This window comes from Micropterus salmoides, unplaced genomic scaffold (assembly GCF_014851395.1).
Source record: "Micropterus salmoides isolate LMB-PRFRI ecotype aquatic unplaced genomic scaffold, ASM1485139v1 Ms_hic_scaffold_5, whole genome shotgun sequence".
In the NCBI taxonomy this organism is placed as follows: domain Eukaryota; kingdom Metazoa; phylum Chordata; class Actinopteri; order Centrarchiformes; family Centrarchidae; genus Micropterus; species Micropterus salmoides.
In genome coordinates, this window is record NW_024044237.1 from 21,151,251 (window position 1) to 21,169,456 (window position 18,206).

The following is an 18,206-nucleotide window of genomic DNA, read 5'->3' on the forward strand; positions in this document are numbered from 1 at the left end:
CTAAGTGGGTCTATAGTTTTGGTGTGCAACATACCTTTTCTGATTTTGGATTCTTTCATATTCAATCTTTAATCTGTGCAGTATTTTCATGCATGTACACAACTGTACACACAAACCTGAACACCATATTTTCCCAATTAGGTACATAATAACAGCAACAGTACATAAATCTGTTCCCTATTTCCTGCTTTACAATTTAAGTGGCTGTACTTTTAAATCCCTCTTAGCTGTTTATAATCTACCTATAATTTATTGTTTCTGTGCCCTCAGTCTTCATTTTGTGAACATATAATTAATCATTTTGCCTGCATATGAACATAACAAGTGACATGCAAATACACGCTCTCGTAAAAGTTTGTTTTATTTATTGGTTTTGCTCCTTACTACTTGGTAAGAAACTCTGAAAATAGCTTGCATATTAACAATAAACAGACTTAACTCAAATTTAAATGAAATTATTTATGGTAATAAAAAAAACCCTGCAGAAGTCATCAGGATTTTAGCAATGTAGGTCGAGTAAATGCTTTGAGTTTTGAAGCTGGAAAAGAAGGAGGCCTCTCTGCCCTGGTACTTTTCCTCTCATCTGTTCAACCCGGGCACTTGGAATAACAAAGAACTCGCCTGCTTTGCCAGCTTTGCCCCATAAAAGGATGAGAGAGACGATAGCCTTCATCGTTCCCTTCCAGCTTGTCACAGTGGGGTTTAAGAGGTGGTGGGGGTCCATAATAAATACACATGCATGCATTCTTCACCCCCCGCTCCCAAAGGCACGAATAAACACACTCAAGTAACCCTAATGTCCTGTTTGTTTCTGCAAGAACACCTGCAGAGTATGCTGGGAGTTTAGCTCTTAAAGAAGTAATCACAAACAGGCAGATACACCTACAGATTACTCAAACATACGGTAACAAGCACAAGCCTGCCTCCCACTGCTACCCAGCACATTAATATGCTAAGCAACGCACAAACACATGGCCACTATCCCTCAGTTTTCCAAAACACATTCAGGGGGAAATTTCCACACAGAGAAATATAAAAGAGCGATGGTGGCTGGTTGAAAGCCCTGTTGAGAAAGAGAATGAGGCAAGACGTGAAAACAGAGAGAGGCAGAGCATGAAAGAGAAAAAAGGGAGGGAGAGGCACTGAGGGGAGAAAATGAGGGGGTGTTGAGGAGGAGGAGGGAGTCAGAGGGAATCAGCTTAAGACGGTGAGAGCAGAGGACTGTAGAGACGACACGGTGAAAACAGACAGAGCAGGAACAAGTAAAAAAGGGAGAAGACTTGAAATATCCATCACTATCAAACAGGTACAGTAAACTATTTAGAATACTTTACTTAAGTGACTGTTATCAGAATGGTGTGTTGAGCAGATGCAAAATACTGGAATGGTATGAAATTTATTCCTGGAGATTTATAAAGCAGTAGCATTTAAAGCCATGAGAAAATATTTTCTGAATGTTAGGGTTGTTTTAAAATGAACCAGAGTGGAGATGAGTGAAAATCCATGTGTGCTTTCAGTTCCCACAGAACACATCTGGCTTAGTGCCAGGAGTAATGGATGTGCTGATGGGCTCACCCCAATAGTTGTATTTCTTCTTCCAGCACTTCTCATTTATTTATCTAAAGCTGTTTACAGGATGGGAACTGGAACATCGCAAATGTTTGATTATAGGCAAAGCCATTTCCGAGCCGTAAACTTTGGTAAAATAGCATCCTAGTCAACAAGCCAATGAAAATTGTTTATGTCTTGCCACTCTCAACAAATCTTTGTCTTCTGCACATGAAAAACAGTGAACGCGTTGCATGGCGATTGGATAGTTCGAATCGCTGTGTAGAGTCCGACAAGGACTCTTCGTTTGCCTTTACAGAGAGTGGCTTCAATAACCAGGCCTTGTTTACCAAATCTCTTATCTATAATACCACTGAGTATCTTTGTTACCATGCTTGTTTTTGTCTGGTATTGTAATTAAGTTCTATATTATGGTATCTTTGTTTTGACACAGTGACCACTGCTACAACAACTTCAGCTTCTTTGTTTCAGTTCCTTTATTCCACCTTATTTACACTTTAAATGCCTTGTTATAACTGGCCTCTAGATGTAATTTTAATACACAGAGTCAATAGAGAAACAATGACAAACGAAGGTGTATTTTCTTTCTTAGACTGAATAGATAAACATACTGTTAACATTAAGTGTTAGTGATCTATTCATGGCATTATTTTTCTCATAATTTTTCATTTCTTTCCATAGAGATGACGTCACTCTACAGAAACCTGGCTGTGCTTTTCCTTTTCACCTCGCCTCTCCTCCATTCCCGCCACTACACTCACGCTGCCTCCACATCCTCTCCAGTTACCCGTCCACGGATCATATTCATGACTGACACAGGCTCAGATGATGACTTTGATGATGAAGATGATGACTACCTTGACAACCACAGCTCTCCTCCTGAAGTGCTGTACCCACGGAAGACGACCTTTCTCCAGCAGGCACCGGAGCTCTGCCAATACAACCCCTGTTTGGAGAATCAGGAGCCCTGCGCCCAACATTCAGAAAAGACTGGGTGTCTCTGTCCTGGGATCAGTGGGGCTGATGAGCCTCCTCACGCACCACGCATCCAAATGCTGCTGCCAGTCAGTGAAGGGGAGGACACAGGGAAGATAGAAGTCCAGTGGTGCGCTCCATCTTCTGTGGTGTCCGGGTACAGAGTTGTGATCGAGGGAAGTGAGGGGCATGACCGGGAGTTTAGGGACGTTTCCCGACGAGGTGTGGTCGGATTTTTGGAAGTTGGGACTAAGGTCTGTGTGGAGGCGGTGAACAATGCAGGACACAGCACCCCCTCAGAGTTCTCCTGTAAGCGGTATGACCCTCCTAAAGCTTCTAACCATAATCTGCTGGCCTGGATCATAGGAGGAGGAGTCACCCTCCTTCTACTTATTATCATAGCAGCTGTTCTCCTCTGGAAGTATCAAATGCATCAAAAGGCAAAGAAAGATTCCACTGATGGACTAGGCAACCCTTCTTACAGCAGAGAGGGAACTCTGTGATCCAGACAGGTTCAGCCCAGACAATCTATCTCGGTCTTGAGACAGGGGACACAGCAGTGGTGTAGTCATGATCAAAAGCAAAACAGTTCTGGGGTGTTGTTAGGAGTGATTATAGAATTAAGAAGTTCTTTACAGTCCTGTTTCAAGGAATATGTAAACATACTGGGAGAAATTGGTGTTCATGGAATAACACCAACAAATGGGTAATGCTATTATTTTGTGGTTAGAACTACAGGTTTATTTGCTGGCAAATTAACCATTGTAGGTTTATTGTAGTGTTTTTTTTTATCATGGCTGAATTTAATTGTAAATATTAATATTTTTTAGGATATACTGACTGAAACATTTGTAATAAACTAAAACCTATTTTAATAAAGCTGTGTGAAGTGTCTTTGTTGGATTTTTGCTGTCATTGGAAAGGTTTTGCACAGGCCTACAAAGTGTGTTAGTAAGGTATAGGGCCACCACAAGGAAAGCTTTAATGTGCCTTGGCATCAAGTCTCTGAAACTTTACTGGAGAAATTGAACAACGGTCGGTCCATTATGTCCGATATATTTGGCTTGAAAATTGGAAAATGGTGACTGCAGGGGCTATACAGTATGATTGTCACAATTTCAACACTTATCAAACCATTCATTGACTCCTTTTGGGCTGTATGGGAAATATTGTATACTTAATGCCACTAAATTTATTTGAAAGTGCTTACTTTTTACTTTGCGGATTAAGATTTTACATACAAAACAAATGATGAATTTATAGAATATGATGGATAGGATATAAAAGTGTTAAAATTGGCTGCACCTCGACCAGCTTCAACATTAAAATTACAAGTCAATAATAATTCAATAATACGACAGTCTCAAAAGGGACAAATTTTCATAGTGAGTACTTTTGATGCTTTTAGAATATTTTGCTGATAATACATTCATTTGAACTTTGAATGCAGCATGCATTTTACCTACCATTGTACTATCCCTGCTTGAACATCAGGATCTAAATCCTCCGCCACTGTGTATTATTTATGCAACTTCAACTTCTCAACTTTTATTTTGAAAGTTTTGTAGGCGGTAGTTGATTTTATTGGCTGACGCTGAAGTCTTTCAGGCTAGGTCCCGCCTTCCCTCAGCGTCAAGCCAATGATTTATCACCAAATCCAAGGAAGAAGTCTGTTTTGTTTGGTGACAACGATCATACTTGCAGCAAAGAAGTAGACAAGCAGGATGGCGAACGCAGGTGAGTCTTTTTTCCCACTTCACTCCCTTAGGTAGATATAATTGAACTAACTAACTAGCCCCTTATCAGGATTTTATGATTTAACGTTAATTGAAAAATCCCTGAAGTTGGCCGAGAAACGTTAGTCTCCGCCAAATAGTTAGCTAACACTTGTTTAGCAAATAAATAACTGCATATTTGTTGCTGGTAAAGTTACATTAACAGTGACTATATTGTCACAGACAATCTGCGTTACAGGAGGTCCCTAGTTGTTGCATTACGTTAACTGTCTCGCGCACAGATTTCTCTGCTAATAACGTTACACATTAGATGATGAAACGAGTTGTGGTTGTAAGAATAATATCTTGATTATTCAGAATGACTCAGCAGACGACACAAGTCTTGATAAGGTCAAACCGGAAGATACCTGGATCCTCAAGGAATTCCAGCTGCAAACCAGTTTCATTATTGCATTTCTAAGTAAGTGAAGCAAAACATGATAAGTGTTTGCATACCACAACCTATTTCATCAAAGGCGAGTGGAGGAATGTACCTTTACTCCAAATTTCAGACACACACTAACTCTGTCTCTGTCTGATAAGAATAAGTATGAGTGTCAACATGAGGGAGCGATCTTCTGGAGTGGAATGTACCCTGGAGGTGGAGATGGGCATAAGGCCATCTTTGTATCCTAACCTATTCAGCCATCACCAATATTTCTCTGAGATGCAGTCAAATATGAATGAATAATCAAGTGAAACCAAATGAAAATGTAGCAGTTTGTTGGGTTTTTTTTATGGCAGGGAACATGAGGCTGGGATTACTTTGGCACTGTGACTGGATTATACATCTGATCGCTGTAGCACAGAATTTTAGAAAAATACTGACAAATAAACTGTATTTGATGTGGATCGTATTACATCATGGCTAATACCTGATGTCCTCAGTGTTTTGTGCATCCCTAACAATAAGGCCGTTTTTATCCACTCTTGTACCCCGTCGTGCAGGTGCATGCAGCAGGTGTCATATTACAGGGCTACATAACCCATCATATAAACCGTTGTTGGTTTGGTTTAGAAAGGATGGTTAGCAGTCTATGATGGTTAATGATAAAATCTTGAGTGAAGTTTTTTAATCAGTTGAAATATTTTTTTAAAAGTATGAACATTCAACAATTCCTTATCAGACTTTCCAAAGCCTTAAAAATGTTTTATCTGTCATTGCCAGTTACCAAGGAGATCTCCTATGAGGATCTAAAGGCGCTTCTGGGAAAGAGCCAGAATCTCCTTCTGGTTGACGTTCGTAGCCAAGAGGAAGTGGATAAAGGACGTATTCCAGGATCCATCAGCATCCCACGTGAGCTTCTTTGAAATTCATTTACATGGAGGTGGGAAAGGTTATCAAGGTGAAAATACACACAGTATGTATAATGGTCTCAAACTGAACACTGAATTTTGTTTTTTTCCCCCCCTCAATTGCACCACATCTAAACAATCAGTCCAAAGTGGGTTGTCATGCATACTGGATATGCAGAAGTGTGCAGTGGTGGATAAGAATCAATTTTCTGCAGTCTGGTTTTTTCAGGTTCTGAATGTTTTGCATTAGATGTTATGTCCATCATTTGTTTAATGTTTAAAAAAACACATTCTGCTTCCCTCCCCTATAATCACTCAGTTAATACAGTACAGGCTGCTTTTACAATGGAGTCAGAAGAATTCAAGGCCAAGTACGGAGTAACCAAGCCACCGTTGGACACAACAGAGCTGGTCTTTCACTGCCAACTGGGCAGGCGAGGGGCAGCGGCCACGAGCAAGGCCTACGAACTTGGATACCTTAAGTAAATAAGTTATTGGTTATTGTACATTACACACAGACCCAGTCCATCTTGCTTTTAAACAGACAGCTCAAGTCTCCTACATACTATATAGATCTCACAGTATAGTGACTCCCGTACATTTTAGACCAGTTATGTCTAATCTGTTTCCTCAGAGAGCCTTTGCCTATGAGATTCGTCTGTCTGCATGTATTATTATTTATTGTTCTAAAATGTGTCTCTCTGTCTTCTGTTTCAGTGCACGCAATTATACCGGAGCATACAAGGAGTGGTCTGAGAAAGAGGGAAAGTGATTTGTATTGAAGGCAAAACATCATATATATTTAACATCATATTTATTTATACACCCTGCGACCCGATCCCGGATAAGCGGATGAAGATGGATGCATATATTTATACAAATAACCATTTTGAAAGCTAGACCGACAAAATAGAGAACATTTCTTATGTTGTGTTTATCTTTTGATATGTTTTTTTTTTCCCACTACATCAGAGGTTTTCAAAGTGAGAGGTGGGCCTCCCCAGGGGGAGCATCAGGGGAGCATAAGGGAATGGAAGTGAAAAGTTGTTACATTAGTTATCAAAACGAGTTCTCATGGAATAGTCTAAATGTGTGTGATTTGGTTAAAGAGATAGTTCAGAGATAGAGGAGGGAATTTTTACTTTTTCACCTGCTTTCCCAGAGTCAGAAACTAATAAATGTCTTAGGACAGACCTTTTTTTAAGAATTTGTTGTAGTCTGAAGTTATGTCAAACAAAAATATTAGGCAATCTTGGCTTAATTGTTGAGTGTTTAAATAACATAATCATGATGTCTTGAAAAAGGGCAGGGTGTGAGGGAGGGGGTCTTTTTCCAAGCTTTGTTTAAGGGAGGCCCAGAGTCTCAGGCTTTGAAAATCCCTGCACTACAGCATTGTATTGAAAATGTATGAATAAGTACAAATAAAATAAACAATGTTTTCTACTCAAATGTACATGTATTTGTGGGAATCATTTCATTCCAGAGAGCTTAATATAGAAACATGGAAAAACTAGAGGGGGGACACTTTCTGCATGCTAAATGTGGCTAAAAGCTCAAGAAAAAACTAGAAAGTTGACCTTCAGATATTGTCATCAGTAATTTCTGTAAACAGGGGCGGATTGGCCATTGTGCCGTTCCATTTCAGGCCGAACCGGCCAGGGGTCAGGAGTTTTTATTTTTCAGTTTCTGTTTTACTTTATGATCCGCGACCCCGCCGGCCGGCCAGTCTGCTGCAGCGAAAGCTGTGTCTGATTGGGCCAAACCAATACTTTCAGTATGGAGCAGGTGTACATCCGAGCGGCCCCTCCCGACTTGGACCGATCTTCGTTTTTGCTGAAATCTGATTGGCTCAACAGGTCCGATCAAAGAAGTTTGCTTTCCATCTGAAACACACATACACACTGCTCTATTTTATGGGAATGTATTGTAGTTTTTGAGTATATTTAAGTATTTTAGCCCTCTGACTGACTCAGGCCTGACCTGGTCTTGTTAAGTGCAGAGCTGCCTTACACAAACTGAAGAGGCAGGTGTCATCCTGAAGTTTCTTGAAGGTCTTCAGCATAATCTGATTCACTGTATACAACAAAAATACTAATGCTTATTAAAATAACTGCAAAAAATATTTATGGCCACCCCCCAAAAGGGCGCTCACATAAAAGGCCTCTCCGTCTCAAAGTCCCGGGCTGAATTTCAGTCCCAGTACATCCCTGTCTGTAAATGTTGCGATTTAAATCCATAAGGAGCTGCCATTCTACACTGCACACAGTAGTACAGATTAAGTATATTCATAGCTATTTTTTAGACTAAAATATTGGAACATTTATATATTATACAAATTAATATTTTAAAATTGGCTGTTTTAATGCTTTGAGGAGTTGTGGCTACTGGCCTCAGTAGCCTATTTCTAAAATTCTGCCTATGGTTCTGCATTCAGGTGCTTAATTACCGTAATCAAGTCACAAATTAGTTATTGACTGCCTATTATATTCCTCATCTCACTTGTAAGGTATTGTCAGTGATTTAATAAAATTGCTGGGATATAGGGTGTAGAAAAGTTTGAACATTTGGATATTTAGCAGGAAAATACACAGTGCACAGACAGGCACGTGCGCAATCTCAAAGCCCGTTTAGCGCGCGCACGGCAGGTTGGTTGTGTTAATTTACTGAAGATGGTCAGAGAAATACAGCAGGTAATGGTTTAAATTATGGTTATTCTAGCTATAAATAATGTGTGTATGTGTAAAATGGCTGTTTAATTCACAGATAAGCTCTGCCCGTTAATTGTTTATACAATGGAAACTTTGTTAATCAATCAAGGTTTGACGCTAACTAACATTAACGTTAGCTTTAGCTAGCTCAACTACCAGTTGCATTTTCAACTTCCACTTCAGGTGTTGCGGTTGGTCATGCTATTGGGGAAGCAAAGACAACAGCATGGTTTGAAGACTACAGGAGGGCTTTTGGTACTTCTGTGGACTGAAACAGGAGCTTCTGTTCAAAGTCTAAACTGCACTGGTAAGAAAACACTTGATGTTATCATAAGCTGCTTCATCAGGATGTAACATTACTTAAGTTACTACCAGTGGAATATAAGTTCCCTATTATCCCATTTTGTCAGATAAAAATATCTAAATTGAAACCAAATGTGCTTGAGCAATGATTATTTTGACAGGAAAAATATATACATTTAATTATATGTCAAATGTCAAGAACCTAATAAGTAGTAAAAATGAATTCAAGTGAGCTAATTTGACTAGGAGTTGCAGGCTGAGTTAATTAGATAATGGCAGCTAGTAGCAACAGCTGACTTGCTACAGCAACAAGTAAAGTTATCTGTCCATCAGGGTACTCCCTAAATCACAGTTATGACAGAGCAGCAGGAACATCAGAGAGAAAACCAGAAAGTATTCTTCATCAAATACGATCCAGTTTCCCGCAATATCAGTGAATAAAGTTGTGCTTTCATACAGTAATCAGTGGTGCCTGGTCCCAGAAACACTAATTTTCAGCAGAGTCATAAAAATTAAGAAAGCTTTTCATTGGTCACTAAATTAATACAGGCTCCCCAATGCAGGATGAGTCATGAATATTTTTAAATATTTTTCCAAGAAATGACACACTCTAAAATATCATCAAGAATAGCCTACAAAACAATATTTTTGGTCATTGATGGGCCAGATCCTGCCATATGACGTAGATATAAAAACAGTTAAACATCGATTTTGATTTCATGGGAATGGGATATTTTATTGGTAGGTAGGTAAAAATATTTTGTCAACATACAAGAGGCTTTAAAGTGAAATTGAGTTTGTAACTCCCCTCTGCTACAGTATGCTGAGGATGAATTAGAGCTTGAAAGTCTGATCGCTTAGGTGATAAAACTGCTCTGCATTCTGGTAGTGTGGCAGCAGAAATTTCAATATCTCTTCCCAGAAGGCAGCAGGGTGAACAGGCTGTGGCTGGGGTGGGTATTGTCCTTTAGTATCCTTTGGGCTCTGTGTAGGTACCTCACCTCAGCGATATTATTGATGCTTGGGAGATGGGTACCAATGATCTACTGAGCAGTTTTAATCACCCACTGCATATAATTGTATGTACATTACTGAATAATGTTTTAACAAGTAATTAGTAATTTACTTTTATGTTTTAAGTACATTTAATAGCAATAATCACTAAGGCCTCTTCTTTAAGTTTGTATTTGACATCATACCCTATTATCTCAATATCTCAATTAAAGTACGGAAACAAATGTATATGTGACAAAAGGCAATTTATTATTTATAAAAAATACAGTTGGCTGGTGGATTTTTCCATCTACCAACCACCTTGGCAGGTGAGCCATAAAGTTAATTTCCACCCCTGATATTTAGGCTATGACTATATATATAAATGACACTCCAGGTAAAAATCTGTAAGATATGGTGAAAATGTGTGTATCAGACATTGAATTTCAGAGATATCTGACCAAAAAGTACAATCCATCCCATCCAAAAAAGAGAAATGGGTCACCACAATAAAAAAAGGCATGGTATATGGTTCACTTTGGTGCATTAGTACACATTTATTTGGATTAATTTCAGCCTGTTCTTGATTAATGTATTAACAACGTGAACATTAGAAGGAGATTGTTAACAGCAGCTTTGGATTTCCTTTCTGACATATAGCACAAAATGTAGTTACAGCGTTCACTTTTGTGTTGCAGTGGCAGCTGCTGGTCCCTGGTGCATAGGGATAAAAATGAAAAGACTCCAATCTGGTATGTACACACACACAACATATATGCAAGTCCTTCAGCTTTTGTTCACTGCATCACCTCTTTTTTGCTACGTTAGTCCTCACAGATTTAAAAGAGACCATGTTTCCTTGTGCGTGGCCGTGTTCTCTGCCTGACCCTGAGGAGCTGTGTGCCTTCACAGATCTGTATGGTTCCCTCAGATTTCTCCTGTCTTTTCAGGTACAATCAACATTGATCCTTTTCTAGCTTTTTATTGGCCTGAAAAATAATGAGAGAGTAGACTGACAGATATTATAGTAAATTGCCTGTGTGAAGAATGTCCCAAGATATCTGGGTGGTATCACTTTACTTATTTTTCTGACTCTTAGTTATTGGACCAAGATTACTTAAATCTCAATTCCTAATACTACACTGAACCCAAAACACATTTAATTAAAAACAATTTGGTGTAACACTTTACAGTATAATAGGGCCTGCAACATTCAACATAATTCTTCTGAATTTGTACTAACAAACTGTAGGTACTGCTAGTTACAAGGGAGCAAGATGAGTTAAGTAAGAAGTTAAGGTATAACATTTCAGAACTTTGGCTTCTTCTGGGTTTTGTACTAAAACGTGTGAGGAAGTCACAACACCCGGACAAAAAAACCTGCACAGGCAGAACATGCAAACGCCACACAAAAAGGTTTGAACCCAGAACCTCCTTGTTGTGAGGTGACAGTGCCATCCACTGTACCACCATGCCGTGCCATCCCATTACAGTGCAAGTTGTGTTTAAAATCTCCCCAAATGTCAGATTGCTGTTCGGTAGGTCATACTGGAGCTTATAATATTAAAACATGTACATGTTAGTTAAACATAATGCCTACTATATAAATAAAGTTCCCGCGTAGTTACCTCCTTATTCCAAAACATCACATCTTGTTCCCTTGTAAGCTACCTGTACGTATCGATACTTCCTGTATTGGTACAGGTACCTCGTTAGTACGAATAATTACACTGTAAATTGGGAAGAATTACACTGTACATGGAGGCCACATTTTCTTTCATTTAATATATTTCCTTTAAAGTGCGATTCATGACAGTGAGCCTGTGAGTGACACGTCATCCCTGCATGTATCTTTGATCTGTACAGATGAAAGATGTGAGACTTTTCAGTCCAGAGTGGTGTGCTCGTATAGAAGCATTCCTACACGCATTCAGTTTGGCTAACGCAAGGGTAGGATCTGTTTCTCTCTGACATGCAGTATATCCACAGTACTAATTTAAGGTAGGTAGCAAAAATCTGATTACCGTTCTTCTTCACAGATCCAAATCCACCTCAAATTCAAATTCAGTCAGCAGACGTTCCTGCGAGAGTTTAGGTATGACAACTATGCAGGTTTTAGGAATGAATGTATCTTCTTTTGAAATACCCAATGTATTCTGCAGCGATATATGCAGTCGCTCTGTATCACACAGAATTGGTCAATTTAGTTTATAAACTATGTGTTTTTTGGAAGTTGCATAAGCATATAAAAATAAAATTACCCTCAGACACACAGACTGCAAAGAGGTAGATCAGATTTTAATGATAGCTTGCTATGTTTTGTCTTTATGAGTTACAACACAAAACAAAAAGGCTCACTACTCTAGTTAAAGTGCTATGTCCTATGTTATGTTCATATTCTTGTAGAGGGAAGATCAAGAGTAAAGTTGCATGGGCGGACCAACCCTCACTGATCTTGGATGTCACCTCTAGAATACAGTCAGTAATACTGTTTTTAATATTATTTACTGTTTTGCTTACTTTTAGTAGAAAAATAATAGAACCCAATATTTTTTTTTTTATTGTATCTTCATCTATTATGCTATAACAACATGTTGAAAATATTAGGGCATATACAGGTATGTTTACTGTTGTTTATAGCAAGTGATACTCTCTTTTTGGGTTTAAAGGCCTCCAGAATGGGTGAGGAAAGGACGCTGGTGTCAGGGAGGACACCCTATCCTTGGAGACAGGGTGCCACTCAGTATCCCACCTGAAGCCATGGACCAGGGCCTGTTTGGGGAGCTCACCATCCAGCCTGTCACACTCCTGAGCCCCTGTGTGCTGCAGTACCCCAATCTGGCAACACAACTCACTCACATACAAATATCCTTTGCTGATTCAATCTCATACTGTGACTTTGTGAAAGCACTGATGTAGGTCAACTCTTCCAAGGCTGAGGCCGTGGTACTCCCTTCAGATTGGGAGTGAATCACTGCTCCAAGTGCAGGAGTTGAGTGTGAGGGTCGTGTTACGTTCGAATAAAGCTGGTTTGTCCAAAATGTCGGAAATCAAATTTGTTTATTGTTGTTTTGGCAAACATAGAATGTTGTTTAAATGTGGGGATCTCTGGGGGCCGGTCCTGAAAGACATTCATAGTGTGGCACTCGGTCGTTCACATGAAAACTAACAGAAATAGTTGCATAACAAATTTTAAAAAAGAGAGCCAGAGAGAGAAGACCAAATCCAGCTTACTTTCTCACCGGACTGTCCTGGGGAAGAGGGAGTCTTTTGGGTAATAACCAATAGAGTGATCACAATGCAAACAATCACAATGAGTTGTCTTCGCAGGGCGGCTGGGCTCACAGATAAGAGAGCGAGGAGGGATCATGCATCTTGGGAAACTCAGAGAAGAACCGCTGATACTTTGTGTTGACTCAGTTGAGGTGGTTTGGGCATCTGGTTTGGATTAGTCTTCCTTGACTTCACATTTGTCTAGGTGTTGGTATACAGCCCCAGTAATGTTCCTATCGCAAGCCCCTCAACCTTCTTCCTGAACCTACCTGCACATCTGGATTGTCAGGAACTGGGCTTGCAGGGCCTTCACTGCTCCTCCATCAAAGGTAGACAATAACCACAGATACTGATGGCCTGGATACATTGTAGGTCTTTTGCTAGAGGAACTGTAAGGGCTGGTTTTCTTTTGAAAAGGTGTAAATTGAACCAGAAGTAGGTCCCTAGGCCAGGACAGTTAATCCTGTCCTAAAAAAGTGAAGTTATGTAAATCTGGATTAATTGTTTCCTGATGTTAAGGCCTGAGTTGAAGAACACTAATGTCAACCACCTGTGTTTATTTGTTAGAGAATGTACACACAGTTCTGGCCTGCAGCTGCTCATCAAAAACTTCATTGGATCACAAAAAGCCCATAATATGAATCAGAGTATTAAAACCAGGCAACAATGGAATAAAAAGGCATAACACGCACAGAACACAACAGAAATGTTTACCACACTGCAAATGTAGGCAGTGAAATTATTGTCACAGCATTTTATAGACTTGTCCCCTTTAAATTACATCCACATGCAAAACATCTGCAATAGTAGTTCATTGCAACTGATGTAAGTAGTAGTGTTGAATTCGCATTCGCAAAAATAAAATCTCACCGCAAAGACTTGGGGTGGAGAAAGGGTTTACAGTGTGTGTTACTTTAAAACTGGAAGCACATGTCTCTAGAAATCAGTGTTTACGTTTGTCATATTTAACTTTGACCATGATGTTTCCCTGACCTTTACTAGGTGGGTTTAGTTGCCAACATGTAATGATACCGGGATGTTTTAGTTTCCACAAACTTTTAAAAAGTTCACCATGTGATCAACATTAGTGTTTTGTCTGATATGTTTAAAAAGGACAATCTGGGCGACATCACATACATTTCCCCCCAAAAAAAATTTCACCTGCAAAATACCAGCACATTTCTTCTGAGAATTTGATTTGTACATGCAGATGTGGTTTGAAGACAGATTTCATGAAACTTATTGAATGTGTTTCTCATGTCGAAGTATTAACAAGCAGGTGGTTGGTCTCCAGTAAAATTGTCAGCCTTTCTTAATTTAATTATGACTTCTTGACTTTTTAATTTAAGACTTTATTTAACCCTGTAGTAACTTGAGATTTTCCTTCAGGCAGTCAGTTCAGTTAATTAAAATTGAGGCTAAATCTGGGATTCTTCTAAACCATGTGTGAGAGAGCAGATTTGAGCTGGCCTGTTGTAAATGGACACTTTCCCAGCGCTACGCTTATTCTTCAGTAATTAGTCACTGCAGGACAGTTATGTGCAGTCATATCATGATAAAATTAAAAATGTATTTATTTCTCAGAAACAGTTCTTGCTTAATAAGCGTTTCTTTTCTTTGTAGATTTTACAATGAATCACAACCACAAGCAAAACCACAAGTCTACATTAATTACATGTAGCTTATTCATTCACAATGTAAACTGTACCGCAGTCTGCTTCTTTGGAAGCGTCTTTGGATGCTGGAGAGAAGATCCTCTGTCACAAACATGACCAGACTCTGTAAGCATTTGTTAACTCTTATAACACTTAAGTAAACAATTTTTTAAACTAGAGCTGTTATACTTGCCCAACCCAAAGGTGTGTCTTCCTTTACCACAGTGTTGCGCACATGTTGTGCTGGTTACAACCCACCGCTGGACCAGTGTGCCGTTGACCAGTGTAGACTTGCAGTGTATTTACTGTTTAAAGTGGAGATCTTTTACTTAAGTTAAAGTAGCAATACCAGAGTGTAGGAATCCTCTGTTACAAGTAAAATCCTGGATTCAAATTTTTAATTATGTAAAAGTATGAAAGAATAGGCATCAAAATATACTTTAAAGTACCAAAGGTAAAATTACTCATTATGCATATCAATGGATTGTAATTATGTATGCAAAAGGTGGGGCTAATTATAACTACTTTATCTGCTGGGTAGCTTGCAAATTTCCCCCTGGGGATCATTTATTTGTTGCTTATATGTTGTAATATTAATCTGAATACAATAACAAGTAACAAAAATAAAATAAACAGTGGAGTAAAAAGTACAATATTTGCCCCCAAGATGTAGTGGAGTAGTAGTACTATAAAACAGCAGAAAATGAAAATACTCAAATAAAGAACCTCAAAATTGTATTTAAGAACAGTACTTACAAATAAATGTAGTGTAGTAAATGTACCAAGTTAGTGTTTTAAGTGTTTTAACATTCCCTGCAGATCTTGTGCACAGCGGTGTCTCTGTATACAGTGTAGAGCAAGAAAATGGTGAGGGTCAAGAGCAAGAATCAAGTTTTTCCTCTGTGCAGCAGAGTCTCTTGCTTTTCCTCTTCCTGCAGCACAGTGACCCGTTCACCTGCCAGCTCTCCGATATTATGGGTGAGAGACAGATGCATGTATAATCACAAAATGATGTGTTAAAGTTGGTCGGTCTTAATTTTTTTCTGAATCTGTGATCCTCCTGCAGCCACAGAGGCGCTGATAGAGCACCACCTGGAGGATATTCTGAACAACAACAGGCAGGCGGTCACAACAGCCCTGCAGACTGAGCTGAAGAACGCACTGCAAGTCCAAAATCTTAGAAACAAGGCAAGTCTGTCAAAAGAAAAAGTCAACACAAAGACTTTAACTGTAAATGTTTAAATGTTTTTTTTAATCATCTGGAGTTTTTTTCTTCATAATTTTGAAAAAACAAGACGTGAAGAGAAGGGAGATTGTAATAGTTTTTCATTATTGTCTGACATTTTATCATTAATTAATTGTTTAATTGAGGGGGGAAATCAATACATTAATGAAGATTGATTTGTGCCCTAATATTGAGTGTTTGGGTGTTGTGTTTGACATGTAAGGACCAAGAGAAGCTGCGTTCAGCTGCTGAGGTGATTCTCAGTTCGTCCATCAGTATTGTGAGCTGCAGCAGTAACATGAACTTCAGAAATGCCTGTCTGAACAGCATGAAGGTGTGAAAAAATCTATTTTAAAAATGAAAATGCAGATATTTATAGTTAAGTCTAAAACAAGAGTTATTCACTTGATCATTTGACAAAAGACCCCACACGCAAAGATGTTATCAGGTTATGTGCTACAGTGTAAATTGACCTGTTGTACATGCAGGGGTATACTGTAGATGTTTACATGTTGAAAGTGTGACAAAAGTCAGATGTGCATCCATAATGAATGTGTTTGTCAGGCGTGTGACACTCATGACCTGTCAGACTCCCTCCATGAATCCCTGAGGAGGGTGACATCATGGAAATTCATTCCCAGAGCCAGGTGCTTTTCAGCTCAGGTGAGTGTTTGTTGTTCCCTGATGCCAACAAGTTACTATATCAGTGGTCTGTACTACGAAGCAGGGTAACTGGCTTATCCAGGTAACTTCAGGAGTAACTTCGTGATGTCGGGTTAACCTTATCTTCCCGGTTAACCCGTACTACGAAAGGTGAATAGGTGTTAACCGAGGTCTGTTGCCATGGCAATTTACCCCGCATCTCTAAACTGCTCCAAGCAGGTTTTGTTTGCGGTAACACACCACTTCATAAAATATGTTTAAATTTCATCCTGATTTGTCCCACTGCGGTTGGAATGAAGTTCTGAACACAAAAGCATTACGTTCAGACAGCGAGCCCTGCAGCCTCGGTGATTTTAGAGAGGAGTCTTAATTAATTAAGGGGATAGTTTCTTAGATGTAGCCCATGTAGTCTATAATTGAATTCTTCTAAGTGTTTTCACTTATTTAGATAGACTATTTTACCTGTCCAAAAAATAGGGAGCCAGGGTGGGGGTTAATAGCCAAGAAAAAAAAATCCTAGATGAAAGTGTGAAATTTACAAGAAGAAAAACTTTGTCATAAAAAAAATCAAAAACCACTCTGGTGTTGTCGTCTGAGTACGCCCAATCCACGGCAAAGTCTCTAAGGTGCATGATAATATATTGTGGGCTAAACTCACAAGTATTTCCTCACTGCTAAATCCTATTGCAAAGTTTAATATAACTTTCCAACGCATACTACACGGTAGATGCATGTCTGTGATGTTGCAGCCTTGCAAAGTGAAGATTCTCTCATAAATGTGTGACTATAATGACAGAGAATATTTAGGTTTTTACTTGTAGATTGGAAATAAATTTTTGTCTCGGATTATTACCCCTCTCCGCTGGCTCCTTTTTTTCTATTACAATGGACCTTATGTGCAGTTGTACCTTTACATCTTAATCAATTACACATAAAAGAAGAGCACATAAAAACATAATAGAGAATTGAACTACAATACAAACACTGTGAAGAGAATTAGGCTACAAATTTACTTAATGCGAAGCCAACAAGCTGCCCTTGTGTTGTCGTCCGCCACGATATTTAGCTGTTAACTTGTCTTTACATTCATAATTTCCTGACACTACCAGTGTGCATTCCTCTGGAGAAATACGGAGCATACGCCGTTGCGAAAAAACTCTACCTGCATGGCCGAACACACCCCTTTTATGTGAACGCGAACCTACTCCAATTAAGTTAACACCAGGTTAACACGGACTCAAGTAACCAACATCTTATCCACCGTCGTAGTACTGTTTGACCCCAGTGTAGGCAGTCAGAGTTTGCCAACCCTGAGTTTGCCTGATAACCATGAGTTAACTCTGAGTAGGTTGAACTCCCTTCGTACTCCAGGCCACAGCACTTTACTGCTTATAGGCATCTGATTTTAACACGTTATCTAATTACTTTTTCACAGATGGAAGAACATCCTGAGAGTGATGAACCCACCAGAACAGAAGTCTGAGAACATCTGTGTTCTGGGTGAAGAGTGTGGAAGTACTTAGACTGGAATTAATGTTGTTGCAATTTAAAGTGTGATAGAAGTTCATGTTGCAAATGTACTGGTGAAAGAAATAGCTATTTCATTTGTGCATTGTTTAAATTATAGTTTGTGTGTTGCACCAGATGTGATTGTTTTTTAACACAGTTGTAAGATAGAAAATGTTCCAAAAGAGATCTACCTTGAACTCGAACTTCTGCTGTTTTTTTCTATTATTTACCCCTAAATAAACAATATGGTACAATTAGCATC

At 39.1% G+C, this 18,206-nt stretch overlaps 3 protein-coding genes across 4 annotated transcripts; all 3 read left to right on the forward strand.

The window, feature by feature from the left end:
* Positions 1–1,136: 1,136 nt before the first annotated feature.
* On the forward strand, positions 1,137–3,438 carry LOC119889080 (LRRN4 C-terminal-like protein). Its single transcript, XM_038699939.1, has 2 exons — positions 1,137–1,306; positions 2,251–3,438. The coding sequence occupies exon 2, from the start codon at positions 2,253–2,255 to the stop codon at positions 3,045–3,047; it is 795 nt and encodes a 264-aa protein (XP_038555867.1). The 5' UTR covers positions 1,137–1,306; positions 2,251–2,252; the 3' UTR covers positions 3,048–3,438.
* Positions 3,439–4,145: 707 nt separating this feature from the next.
* On the forward strand, positions 4,146–7,068 carry si:dkey-34l15.1 (thiosulfate:glutathione sulfurtransferase). The gene is made up of 4 exons (XM_038699940.1): positions 4,146–4,281; positions 5,488–5,616; positions 5,935–6,097; positions 6,333–7,068. Exons 1-4 carry the CDS (start codon positions 4,269–4,271, stop codon positions 6,385–6,387), a joined length of 360 nt encoding a protein of 119 aa, XP_038555868.1. The 5' UTR covers positions 4,146–4,268; the 3' UTR covers positions 6,388–7,068.
* An 863-nt stretch (positions 7,069–7,931) lies between these two features.
* zgc:195212 (DUF4554 domain-containing protein) lies at positions 7,932–18,202 on the forward strand. Of its 2 annotated transcripts, XM_038699148.1 has the most exons (14): positions 7,932–8,305; positions 8,507–8,630; positions 10,318–10,371; positions 10,448–10,569; positions 11,486–11,569; positions 11,659–11,714; positions 12,026–12,097; positions 12,289–12,484; positions 13,098–13,221; positions 15,367–15,525; positions 15,614–15,735; positions 15,996–16,106; positions 16,337–16,435; positions 17,871–18,202. In XM_038699148.1, exons 1-14 carry the CDS (start codon positions 8,285–8,287, stop codon positions 17,916–17,918), a joined length of 1,392 nt encoding a protein of 463 aa, XP_038555076.1. In that variant the 5' UTR covers positions 7,932–8,284; the 3' UTR covers positions 17,919–18,202. The 2 variants fall into 2 exon arrangements, with proteins under 2 accessions (XP_038555076.1, XP_038555077.1); XM_038699149.1 differs by lacking the exon at positions 15,367–15,525 and having other exon boundaries at positions 7,934–8,305.
* The last annotated feature ends 4 nt before the right edge of the window (positions 18,203–18,206 follow it).

Coding starts and splice junctions, on each gene's coding strand:
- LOC119889080 (XM_038699939.1), top strand. CDS start 2,253: ATGACGTCACTCTACAGAAACCTGGCTGTGCTTTTCCTTTTCACCTCG.
- si:dkey-34l15.1 (XM_038699940.1), top strand. Junction 5,617..5,934: donor AGGATCCATCAGCATCCCAC/GTGAGCTTCTTT, acceptor ATAATCACTCAG/TTAATACAGTACAGGCTGCT. Junction 6,098..6,332: donor TACGAACTTGGATACCTTAA/GTAAATAAGTTA, acceptor CTTCTGTTTCAG/TGCACGCAATTATACCGGAG.
- zgc:195212 (XM_038699148.1), top strand. CDS start 8,285: ATGGTCAGAGAAATACAGCAG. Junction 10,372..10,447: donor AATGAAAAGACTCCAATCTG/GTATGTACACAC, acceptor TTGCTACGTTAG/TCCTCACAGATTTAAAAGAG. Junction 12,485..13,097: donor CACAACTCACTCACATACAA/ATATCCTTTGCT, acceptor ACATTTGTCTAG/GTGTTGGTATACAGCCCCAG.